Source organism: Pholis gunnellus (assembly GCF_910591455.1).
Source record: "Pholis gunnellus genome assembly, chromosome: 10".
NCBI classification, from domain to species: domain Eukaryota; kingdom Metazoa; phylum Chordata; class Actinopteri; order Perciformes; family Pholidae; genus Pholis; species Pholis gunnellus.
The window spans coordinates 15,644,867-15,657,977 of NC_136537.1; the positions used below are offsets into that span (position 1 = coordinate 15,644,867).

At 42.4% G+C, this 13,111-nt stretch overlaps 1 protein-coding gene across 1 annotated transcript; it reads right to left on the reverse strand.

Moving 5' to 3' along the window:
* Positions 1-936: 936 nt before the first annotated feature.
* On the reverse strand, positions 937-10,143 carry scyl1 (SCY1-like, kinase-like 1). Its single transcript, XM_079167225.1, has 18 exons — positions 10,003-10,143; positions 8,976-9,116; positions 7,873-7,995; positions 7,553-7,779; positions 7,280-7,370; positions 6,697-6,852; positions 6,316-6,474; positions 6,010-6,117; positions 5,633-5,746; positions 5,355-5,510; positions 5,043-5,231; positions 4,819-4,894; positions 4,519-4,716; positions 4,185-4,333; positions 4,022-4,111; positions 3,315-3,638; positions 2,488-2,566; positions 937-2,339 (listed from the first exon to the last, which is right to left on the reverse strand). Exons 1-18 carry the CDS (start codon positions 10,108-10,110, stop codon positions 2,215-2,217), a joined length of 2,613 nt encoding a protein of 870 aa, XP_079023351.1. The 5' UTR covers positions 10,111-10,143; the 3' UTR covers positions 937-2,214.
* Positions 10,144-13,111: the final 2,968 nt, after the last annotated feature.

A 13,111-nucleotide genomic window follows, 5' to 3' on the forward strand; every position in this document is an offset into this window, starting at 1 on the left:
TACTGTGTGCTGTAGATACAAACCACCTAATAATACCCCTGAATACTTATTTATTGACTTATTCTAAATATTTTTACATTACATCTGTCTGCTGTCTGTCCCAGGCTATCTCTACCGCTTTTAAGGATTTTACTGAATCTTTTGGCTTTTTATGAGCTTCAAACTCTGTTTCCTCTGTTTGGTGAAAATATTTCTTCTTTTCTTGTCAAGTGATGGAGATTTTCAAGTGTTGCTGCTTAAAGTAAAAAAGTAAAAAAAAAATGCAATGTCTTATCATCTCACGATATAGGCAGTGTTGTGGCGCTATTGTTCGCATCGATGTGTTTCCGTACACTAGATGCAATCTCGCCAATCGTTAAAGAAAATAACAACATGGCAACATGTGCTCACAATGAAAACATTTGATTGTACCATAAGTTAGATATGCATATTGTTACGTGTTACCAGTTTAACCTCTACCACTGTCAGCATAAACGATATATTGTTGTATTTTGGGGGGGGGACTTTTTTTCTCAGTTACTTCCTGTTACTGTATATCTATCTACAGCATCTCTATAGTTTGGGTTTATTTGTGCAGGCTTTACAGTATCGATCTCTGCCTGTCTGCACCTCAATACAAATCAATGATATTTACTTTGTCGTGCTTTTAGCACTTTGAAAAAACAACAGCAGCAATATTTCTCTCTCCAGAATCTGTTCCCAATACAACGGAGGTGAATAGATAATCAGCTTTGGTATTTCTATATTTCCCAGTCATATTTCATACTGAAGAAAAAGTCGTCTGTTGACATTTTCACCTGTTGTTTTGTGGTGGAGGCAGACATCTCAGAGATGAATGTCCTCCTGATGACAACTCAATACATTCTTGGCTCATACATTTACTGGGGAGGAGGATGTCTACAGCCTTTTAATTTAAAAAAGAAACATACATTTATATAACTTATCTTTATTTGTAGAACAGCTCACATGCTACATGATTTGGATTATCGGTGGAAGGTTGCACTCAGTCTGGAGTCAATCTGAACTAAACGCAGCTTAGTTTCTTACCTGAAGGTGACGGCTGCTGGTTGAGTCAACAGAGCTCCTTACATGGTACGCAACACCAAACCTAACAATACCATATCCAACACAGACAGGAGATATGGGGGTTACACTGAAAGGTTTGACGAAAACACAGAATCTGCTAGCAGGAGATTTTTAAACTCGAGTTGTTGTCAGTGATCCTACAGAGCAGATCTGTTCTATTAAATAAAGGCACAAATAAAAGAGTTAAAGGAACTTTTAGAGGGACTCCTTTACCCTGACCACACCCATTACTTAAAAAAATGACTCATTTGGATTTCATGAACTCCTCCACCACAGCACTACCAGGACACACAGGAAAAAGGCATGTAAACACATATATTGATTTTCCCTTGAAACCAGTTCACCAGCATCAATTTAACTACTTATTTCCATCATGTGTCACATTAACAGATCTGAAACCAGTCAAACGTGTCCCCCGTCAGGCCAGCTCAGCACAGCAAAATGCAGTGTTGAATGTGCAAAGTAAACACAACATATTTGTAATTCTGGGCCATGAAACCTTTTGTTAGGCCATAAAAATACACAAGTGCATGCATGGATTGATTTTAAGTCTTAAATCTGTAAGTGACGGCTGAACTAAAACATTCATATCCACTGTGTGTGTGTGTGTGTGTGTGTGTGTGTGTGCTGAAAAACATTCAGTATAATAATACATGTTTGATTCAGAAATATTGTTGTATATATTTCTCAATAAAAAAAAAAGGGTCATTTCTTAATGTCATTTTAAGACAAGATGCAGCATTTATATACATTTACTTTACAACTGCAACTTTATATGTTATGTATTTAAAAAAAAAAAGGAACCCTCAGGCTGCAGGGAGTGCTGCTCTGTGCCGCTTTTCCACTTTTCTGTCTCTGTTTGTTTCAGCTCTGCCATCCATAATAATGCATTCATAAAGGACTGGATTGTTACTTCTTTATCCATCTGTCAGTTCCTGAATGAAGAAAAACAGGGAATCCCAGAGCTGATGGTCATCTACTGTACTAACCAACAGTAATGTTTCCTTCTGACTGTTCTTTCCTTTGTTTGTGGAACATCAAGCCTCCATCTACTGCTCTGGGTCCAGTCTCTGTGGTCCATGTTCCTCCCTCTCCAACCCAACCCTCACATCTTTCTTTGCATCCCCGTCAGTCCAGCTTGCGTGCGCCGAGTTTCAGAGGACCTTTAGCAGCTTTGCGCTCTGCCCGTTTCACCTCCAGCTCTTTCCTCCTCTCCTCCCGTTTCTTCTTGGAAAGCTCGGCCTTGCTGATACCTGGTTGACAATGTGGACAGGCATACAGTACATTAGTTATTAATGGTCATCTAACAAGAATAACTGAGTGTTTGAATGCAGAAGAAGTCGGACAGAGAAGTAAAAAAAGATCATATTTCTGATAAGGGAGGCCAGCTGAGAGACTTACCCTGGTTCCCATCCACTGACTCCCAGCTCTCTTCAGCTCCCCAGTCTCCTGTTGCCTCTGCAGTCCAGACATCCCCAGTCTGACAAGGAGAGAAATACACTCGTCACTATACTGAAATGCTTGTACTGTCATGATAGTCCTGATTTCATCAAGATTTCTTGCCTACAACATCTCATCAAGTGAGTGCAGTCTTGTTACCTTATTTTAAATGGAAGAGTCTTACATTTTGGGAAATAAGCTTATTCGCATTCTTGTTAGGAGTTAGGTGGAAAGATCAATACCACTCTGATGTCTGTACACTTAATATAAAGCTAGAGTCAGCAGGTGATTAGCTAAGCTTAGCATAAAGACCTGAAGCAGGGGAAAACAGCAAGACTACCTCTGAAAATGTTTCAGCATGCAACTCCCTGTGAAACCATAACTTGTATTTACACTTTGGTTGTTGTAGAGATTAGACAAATGTGATGTAACATCAAGTTGTGACCTAAAGAGGTGCTGGTAGGTGAATTATTTTCACCTTTGGACAGTTTATTACCATTACCAGTCTTGACTGTAAGCTAAGCTAACTGCTTGCAGACTCTAGCTTCATATTCACTGTAGACACGAGATAACGCAAAGCAAGAAAGTGTATTACAAAAATTCAAACTATTCCTTTAATGCAGGTGGTTGAATCTTCATATCATCTAATGGTTTCTGTTTAATATCTTCTTCAAAGGGCAACTCTATAGATAGATCTGATATCACCAACATTCAGAATGATCTAATCAACACTACTTTATTCTGTCTGTCTCTCGCTCCTCTGTGTGTTTGCCTCCCTCCACCCTCACCGCGGTGGCAGCAGTGCCGGCTGTATTTCTCTGGGACACGCTGGCGAACAGATCATTCTGACCGGCCGCCTTGGTGGCCGAGCTGCTGCCGTCCCAGTTGTACTCGCTGGCTAACCGCACTCCTTCTGGCAGGGGGAGCGTCACATTGGCCAGGGTTGTGTCCGTGTCCTCCTCCCCCCATTCGTTGCCCCAGCCCTCCTCGCCCGCAGAGCTCTGACCCGGCCCTTCCTTCTCGTTGGACCAGCTGTCGTCTGCGTCCCAGCCTGAGCTGCTCCAGTCGGCGCTCTGCTTCTTCCCCGCCATGGAGGAGGACGCCCGGCCCACCTGGACATGGGGAAAGATTGACGGTTGAGATGGAGACTAATTATAGTAATATTTATTTTAAAACAACTTTTTTTTTTTTTATCTACATGCTGACAACGATTTATGAATTTTGCACGATTACGGTCTGAGCACCGAAACACTGTTAATAAAGTGAATACAAGTGTGTGGGATTTTTCTTTGGTTCTTTCACATCCACATAAAAAACAAATATTGAATTTGAATATTGTCTTGGTTTCCACACGCACACTATTTCAGCCCAGTATCACACCTACACAATACACTATATTATAATACTGATTCCAGTTGTCTTAGTAGCATTGGAAGTAGTCGTATTAGCACTAAAGACAGTATTGTATAATGGATAAAGATTAAAGGGCTCATACTCCTTTGTCACTGGCTTTCTTTTTGGATGATGCCGTCCCTGACCAGTCCGTGTTCCAGTCATCTGGCTCAGTGGGAGTTTTCTCTGGCGCCTGTAGGAGGCAGAAATTACAATTACAGATACTACAAAACATAATTTGTTTTTCAAAAGCGGTGAAGTCTTACCTCCAAACTTCCCCAGTCCTCCTCTTCATCCCAGCGGTCTGCTATCGGCTCCTCATCATTGACCGTTAATTCATCAGTCTGTGATTGGTCAGCACGGCTGGAGGCAGCGTGGTCAGTCACAGGGGCTTGAGGAGCTTTCTCTTCAGAACCTGCGAAAGAAAGAAAAACAAGAGATATGGTTTCAGAGAACATATTAAGGACTTCTTAAAGAGGAAGGTTTTGACAAAGAAGAAGAAGAATGTGTGGAATAAAAAGTAAGACAATATCTCTGGTTCTGCTGCATCTATTTTGATGCTCCTTTTAAAAACGCTCCAAATCAAAAGTGATAACCTACCAGGTGCAGGTGCTCCATCTGTGGCACTGGTAGGGCCGGTGGCATTGGCGGGCTCGCTGTCCTCAGCTGCTGCGCTGCCCTCCGTCCCCGGAGCGTTGCGGATGAGCTTAGAAGTTATCGTGGACATGCCAGTCACAGCCCAGCCGGCCCAGCTGGAAGACGCACCTGCAGGCTGAGCACAGGACGCTACATCCTTTTCTGCAGGACGAGACAGTTTCAAGTTACACACTGGGTTTCCTTGCTGAACGAGACATTAAAGTAGAGAGCAGACTCTGCAGCTCAGCGCAGTGTGCTACATACCTATATCCGCCAGCTTGGTGGGGTCTTCTGACACGGTCTCCAGCTTGGAAAGGAAACTCTTGATGGCTTTAAATGCCTGACAGAGAGAGAAAGGCAAGAAAGAACACCGTGAGCAGAAATACATCAGCAAGTTGATCAAAGATATTATAGCCACTGTGGTTGTAGGGATGTAAAAAGCCATAAGAAGCACTATGTTGTCACAAATCTCCATCAGTCATGTGTACCTGGTCTCGGGCGCTCTTATCGGGGTCAACAGTAATGGCACAGAGGGTAGGGAGGATGCGGGCGGCAATCTCTGTTACGCCGTAGAAGTTGTGTGTGGCGGCGAAGCCCAGTACGCCGGCGGAGCGTGAAGCCGGGAAGGGATCTTTAGTTGCTCGTGAAAATGCAGAAATCAGAACACGTTGTCGAGTCTGTGAAGAGAGGGATGAACAAATTCTTGGATTTGAACAGAATCTTCACTGAACTTTGGTTCAAGTGGGTTTTTTTGGCATTAAATGACTTAAGTGTTGCACAGCGGTGTGGGTGTACTCTACCCCCGCGTTGAGGTAGGAGGCGATCTTGCCCAGGCAGACGGTGGTGTTGCACCGGATCGGGCCTTGTTCGTCTCTGGCCTGCAGTCGGGCAAAGTGGCGCATCAGCTCCTGGTTCAGGTTGCTCTCATTCAGCTTGGGAGCCATCAGCAACATAGACTGGAGGGTGATACGGAGAAACAGAGAAGAGTGATGGCACAGGAGGCCGACAACATCCTGTACACACGTAATATGTAGTAACACCTCCTGCTTTGTGGTTTTGTTCAAAACATGCAAACTACCTTGACAGTCTGTTCTCTGATGGCAGGGTTGGTATCTGTGAAGCCGTGAACAACGTGAGGGAAAATCTGGGAATTGACTGCTGCATCATTCAGATACTGAATGAACTGCTCCATCTGAAACATAAGGGACATGGACAGAGACAAGAAACAATGTTAGAGCAGAAAAATCTTTAAAACCTTTAACACAGGCTTAAAAACGGCACATAGGGATATCATTTACTGCTGTTTTTGATATGTCATCCTACTTTAAACTGAATTTTCTTCCCTTGCTCTAGAGCTGCAAAGTCTTGTATTTGTGCTGGATGGAACACGGGATACAAGTCCACTGTATCACTGCAGGATGTTGTCAGTGGCTAGATGGAAAAGGCCTCACATACCTGCTGCAGCAGTCGTATCCTCATGGCTCTGTCTGTGGAGGAGAACATCTTCACGATAACAGGGATGATCTTCTGTTGGTACTCTTCAGCTGACAGGAACTTCCCCACCTAGCCGACGCACAGGAAGACATGAGGGATTTAAAAACAAAAGAGGATTGAAGAATAAATTCCAAATGACAAGAGAATAATACCAGTAACAACGTCTAAATTAGTGTGGAAGGTTTTGTTTATGTTTTACTGTGAAAATGATCAGAGACGCAGGAGTAGACGGTCTGATATTCGAGGTGTGAAAGTTGAAAGATTCACCTTGAAGAGCGGCGTGAGGACTACAGCGCCTGCATTGCCGAACTCGAAGGCGGTGAGCAGCTGAGGAAGGACCTTATGTTTGCAAAAGTCTTCAGGGAAGGAGTCCAGATTCTCACTCAGATCCTGGAAGAACTGCTGCTTCTCAGCCGGCTCCTTGATCTGGAGAGAGAGACGGTTTGAATATACGCTATACGCTAATCTATCGTCCTATCATTAGTTATCATACATTTTCCGATGCTACTCGCTGGTAATTACTTCATCAAGTTATACGATGTGTCCCATGATAGTTCCACTAGAACTTGATTTGTTTAGTGTTGAGGTTTGATTGAAACACTAATACAAACACCAGTGTTATACATGTCTTTATGAAAGTCTGTGGACCTGTATCTCCTCCAGGAAAAGGTTGCTCTCCACAAAGCTGTTGCTGAGAAATCCCCCGGTGGCTCTACAGTTCTGGAGAAAGCGGGCCGGGTTGGGCCGAGCTCGGGGGTTGGCCCCCACTAGCTCACAGTAATGAGGGACCAGGGCCTTGGGGATCTGTGGGCACAGAGAGGACACACAGGAGAGAACACAAGACTGTGAACAACTACAATCCTTTCAGCAGCCACTGAAACCAGGAAGCAACTGCAGGTTGAATTCATTGCTTGAAGGCCACTGAGCAAAAACATGTGCGTCTCATTCGCGGCGGGCTCTGTTACTCTTCTCAAGTTCAAATTGAGAATGCTTCTTCTTTACATGAGCAGAATATCTGCGAACTAAATATAGAACAGAATCATCTATGTGTGTCCTATTTCCAGTATTTCTAATTTTTTTTAAATGCTGAATAATAGAATTCTATTGTCCTCACCAAAGCACATTTTTAATACCTATAACTACAACAACAGGAAGCATCTGTAGAATATCAACGTGCCATGGAATCAGTGACAATAATGCGATAATAACACAAACTGTGGGGGTGTCGTACCTTTCCCAGTGAACGAAGGGAGGTCGTGCGAGGCAGTGGCCCGTTGAACACCTCCCAGATCAGGCAGCCTAGCCGCCAGACCTCCCCTGCCCTAAAACAAACACGCATACAGTTCAATACAAACATATCCACACAAAACTAGGCAGTAACCAATGAGTCCTATTCTGAATCTCTTCTTTCTGTCTGTTCTACTTTGTCCAAATATTCTTATTGCTGCTCCCCTTTTCTTCCTGTATAAAACATTATTATTATTCTGTCCCACCCTTCTCTTACCATTTCTCTCCACTGCTATTGGACATCTCTGGTGGGTCATATCTCTCCATGTCTGGGTAAACAGCCTTTGGGGTGGGGAGTGAGACCCCACTTGGGTCACCCTGCTCAGGGGACACATGATCGAGGGCCCCCAGCTTCCACTCCCCAGCTCGATCCACAAAAACAGCGGATACACCCACGTTGTTATGGAGCAGGTGGCAGTCATTGACCAGGAAACTCAGAGCTTTCTGTGGGAGGGAGCAAACGGAAGAAGTGGCGTAAGGGCTTACAGACAAATGGCTCCCCTGAGAGTATCCAATGGCGCTCTCTCCTATCCTCACCACTATCTGGTGCAGTCCCCAGGAGACCTCCAGCTCCCCAGATCCCCCCTTCTCTGCCTGGGCCTTCAGGTGGACTGCCAACGGGGTCACCTGCTCAGTGACCAGGTACAGGCTCTTCTCTGTCTGCGAAACGACCACAACATACTCTGTCGTTTGTTATCTATATATATATATATATATATATGTTATACAACAATGTTTCATCGAGGGCTGTCACAATATCGGATATTCACAACATGATCATAGTGACCAAAAGAATGTTATCACGATATCTATAAAATATGATAAATAAAAAATAATAATAACGCTATCAGTCTGTAAACATAACAGTATATACACGATGACTTAGAAGGCCCTTGATTATTAACTCAGTATTATCAAATGTGTATTATTAACATGATAAACATGATAATATTTTTCTTTTTATATAACTCTCATCATCAATACCAGTATAAAGCAAAAGCCCTATTTCATAATAAACATTGTTTCATCACCACAGATTGAAAGGCAGTAAATGTTAATACTGAATTATTACCCCGACCTACTAAACTGTGAGAGAAACACAGCACAGAAGCATTTAAAATGGATTCACGGCAGGAATTACACTAAATTAGGAAGTAATATTGAATGGTACGCCTCCGCAGAATTATGAATATGCAACCAACAAAGGCGGACAATCAACTGTCCCATTTTCCTTGATGAATTTCATTTTCAATTCATAATTTCGGCAAGACATGCAACAGATGCACCAATTCCATGTGTGATCGTAATGAGAGTAGTTAGTTCGGGTGTTTTATGATCTCGTTAGGAACACAAAACTGATAAAACAGAGTAAGAATCTGCTTATGTTATGTAGTAAGTACACTACTCACTACAAATATTAACGGCCTACATTGGCGTGTTCACACTCACCTCTATCTGAACGTAAACATGCAAAGAAGAGCAAGATGGCCGAGATGAGACACTAATAATACGACAGATTCACGACAAAAACAAGGTCCCTCACCATATGTGAAAAATGTCACTGAGCAAGCTGAGTGACATTGTCCTCTGAACACTTTAAACAATGGCATTGTGTGTGTAGAGCTCACACAAACACATACCTCCAATCCATCCACATAAGCCAGGATGTTCGGGTGCCGCAGGGTCTTCATCCGCTTGAAGGCAGCCTTGGCGAGCTGGGTCTGCTGCTCTGTTCCCTGAGCCAGCTCGTAGAGAAACACAGACACTGGCTCTCCATTGGTCTGAGGACGCACATTTGGGTAAAATGACTCAATCACACGGGTTCAGTGATTTGTGATCGTTAAGACATTACAATATTTAACGTGTATGCTTTGAAATCACATCAAACATAAATTACAACTCTAAAAATCTGTTCAATATGAATACACCGTGCAACAAAAAAATGTATTGTGTCTGTATATATAATATTTGTTGTTATATTTTAGTTATGGTGGATTTTTTACTTTTTACCTAGTTCATATTCTTTACTGTTTATTACTTATTTATAATACTTGTTTTTTACTATGTCTCTTGTTTGCACTATCCTCTATGCTGCTGTAATCCTGTAAATGTAATAATAATAAAGGATTATTAATAAAGGATTATTTTATCTCATCTTAAAACAGGAAGCAGGTGCTTGGTTGTCTTTCCCTGGTCATGCAGTGATGGTGACACTTAACAGTCCAAATTGAGCTGCTCAACGATAATCATCTTGGTTATGTGAGTTGCTGTCGGTGATGAGTGACGGTATCTTTATTTATGTGATAAAACATTAGCATGAAAACGGTTTCAATAACAGTCACTAAACTCTACTTAAAAAGGAGGTGACGTGGCGAGAAAAGACGTGTCGGTCTAATCACAGTAAACAAAGCTTTGACCCACTTCGTTAGCGAAAAGTAACGATGCTCAGAGCAAGAAAAGAAAAGAAATGAGCACTGACATTGATTCAGCGAGAAAGAGGAGGAAGATACGACCAGAGCTGACATGTAGATACGAGAACATGACACCGGGCATCGTATCTAAAGGTCTAAATCAAAGAAGCAAACAGACGCTAGCTAGCCGGCTATGTGGCAGGCCTCCATAAAGAGGCTAACGGCTAACCGTTAGTGGCGCTTTGCCTCTTTTTACCTTTCGCTTCCCCCGATGGAGACTCCATATTCCAGACTTCTCTGGGTTGTCTGGCAGAATTTCATAAGCAAAGTCTTTGACAGGATCCCTGGCAAAAAAGGACCACATCTCCTCTTTCCTCCTCCACACACCGCATCAAACACAAACACACTAAACAGACTGCTAGCTAGAGAGCTACAGGACGCTAGCTAGCTAGCAACTAACTGGCTCCGGGTAAAACTTCGTTTCTGCACATTGGTTCCGCAGTAGGTTAAAATTAATCACCGATGGCATAGTAACTAAGAACTGCATTTAGATATATAAATAAATACATGTTTCTAATAAAGTCACAATCTGAAATTATATAGAAGCCTTTTTTTGTGGGTGAGTGACCTCATGCAAATTCTCCTTTTAGATATTAATGCTCTTTGGAGGACTGAACAGGTATGCTGTATTTATGAACAAAAATACATGTCCACACTTTGGAAGTTCATGTGAGCATTAAAGAATATTTAGACATTACCACAATGGTCCCTTATTGATTGTCAGTTTGTTGCCATAAACCGGGAGTCAACCGGGCCCCAGAAATATTTAAATTGCCTTTGATCACTTTAGTGTTGACCCATAAGGCATTAGATTATGACATGATAGATTCAGTCTAGATGGCATGTAAGCAATTATGTCCCCAAGGTGGACTAGGTGAGTTGAGACAGTAACACAGAAACCAGAGTAAAGTAGTGGAGATTCAACAGAAATATGGAAGTATTTACATTTTAGTCATACAATGTTTGCATCTCATGTTTTTACTTTACTCTGTAGCCTAAATAACACAGATGGGTGAACAAAGCTGCTCTGGTGACTCATCGTGGCACATTTTATATATTTGTCATTTGAGCATAAAATAAATTTCACATATTGTGTCAGGAAATTGTCACTCTACTGTCAGACACCTAAACCCTGGAAGCAAGTCCTAATACAACTCACATCACTACACTTGACAGGGTTAACTTAGACCATTTATTAGATGCTTATAATACAACTTACAAAAATCTATTCTTCACTACAATGTACGCCATCAGGGTCTCTGCAGTGAACAAAAACAAGTCTAGCTTTTTACAACCCTTTTGGTATGCAGATAATGAAACTTTACACCCTTTTCAGTATTTCACCATCATACCATTCAAAGAAAGCTAAAGAGAATATGAGTGTAATTATTTATGAATTTGACAGTACATAACACCCAGAGTATCTTGATTTGATGAGCGTATGCGTCCAGGTCTTCACTTGGACCTCTTCATCCGTCAAACCCCTTAGGTTTCAGGCTTTGCAGGTGGGTTTTTAGACTCAGATACAGTCACATCTCACATTCAAACCAGAAAATAAGAGTGAGTCAAATTGTAAGCCAAAGGAGTTTTATTGGTTTAAACATTAAAAACACTTTAGGATACAAATACAAGTCACACCAAGGCACAAAATATATTTCAAACATGTTTCAATTATAACCGTAACCCATAACTGTTCTGGTTCTTCGTGTCAAAGTCAGTAATGAACTTTTGTGCAGTTATTTTGTGTAATAATGTAAAATTGCTAGCTCTACATACTTAAACCAACCCTTCTTGATGTCAGGTCCACTATATATTTTAATCCATCTTAAATTGACTTCAATAGTACAACATGAAAAGGTCTTTGAATGCTAGTTTTTCCCCCACACAGCATACTATAAAGCAAGACACCGCAGGGGATTGAACCCTGTCCTGACAAAGTCAGGAGTGCCACCACCGGAGTCTTTTGCTTTTTTGTTGTTGCTGTATTACGGGTAAAAGCAAAACCTGGAGGAACAAAAAACAGAAGCAGTTTGTTCCTCCAGGAAAAGAAAACCACTGAACACCTGGCTGATATATTTGGCTGTCACCACATGGGGATTTCTCTTGGTCACGAGGCTGAAACTAGAAGACAAGACACTTGTTTCCCCAATCCCAGCATTCCCCACGACAAAGCATTGGTACAACACTGAATCCACCGCATCATTTTTCCAGATTAACAAAGCCACGATACCAGCGTCCCTGGTGAAACGTTTTTCCCTTTGACATTCAGCTGGACGTGCTGGTCATACGGACAGTGACGTTTACTGCTGTAATGGAAAAACACAATTTAAGCCCCGCCCCCACCCCCCAACAGAACCCCCCCACACACCAATTTTCTGTCAATTTGACAAATTATGTCAATACGGTTATCGTTTACCGCGACTGGCGTAGCAGCATTTACCACAGCTATTCAGTGATGCATTAAGAACGTTTCCTAGAGGCGGGCTGTACCAAGTCACGCCAAGACTCCCCGCAGAGGTTTAGTCGCCTGGCTCAGTATCAACTTAAGCTGAACGAGAAATCTGAAAGGAAGAGAGAAGAATATTGTTTCCCCCCCTCCCCCTTGACCAAATACTACTGCAATGTTTGACAACGACTTCATGAACAGTAGGTTGTGTGTTACGAATAAAATGTTATGCAGAGGCGATGTGCATGCAACATGTTGAGTTACACATTAAAGCCATGGTATGTTAAAGAAAAATCAAGGGAACCAAAATTACTTAACTTCGCACCCATGAGACTGAAGTGATGCAGTGTATGTGAGACAAGCTTGCAGCTCTTGATCTTAATGCGAGTGGATTCTCAGTGCTCCATCACAGGTTAGGCCATCCCGGATGACAATTTAAGACAATGTTAAGGAAATTTCGACCTGAGAAACCAAAAAGGGGAAGAAAAAGAGGCACACAAACACACAGAGAGCAGGGCTTCTGCGAAGGACGTCGGGGGGTTCAGATTTAAGCTCAAGCGCACAGGGGGGGTTGGTACGTCATTCAGGGACCACTCATATTTGAGGACAGCTTCCACAGATGGCTTTGCATTCAGAGGCAGGCGAGATCGGGGCAGACAGACGAAAATGATCTGAAACAAAGAGTGATCTACACAACACCCACCACACAATACTCAAAGATTGGAGTTCTACTCATCTTATGGTTTAAGATGCAAAGCAGCAGGGCCCCATGGCCGAAGAGAATATGCTAGTAAAGCATTCTTGTTACTGATGATTTGAGGTTAACATAAAGCCAGTTCCAAGATGTCATTTTGTCAAC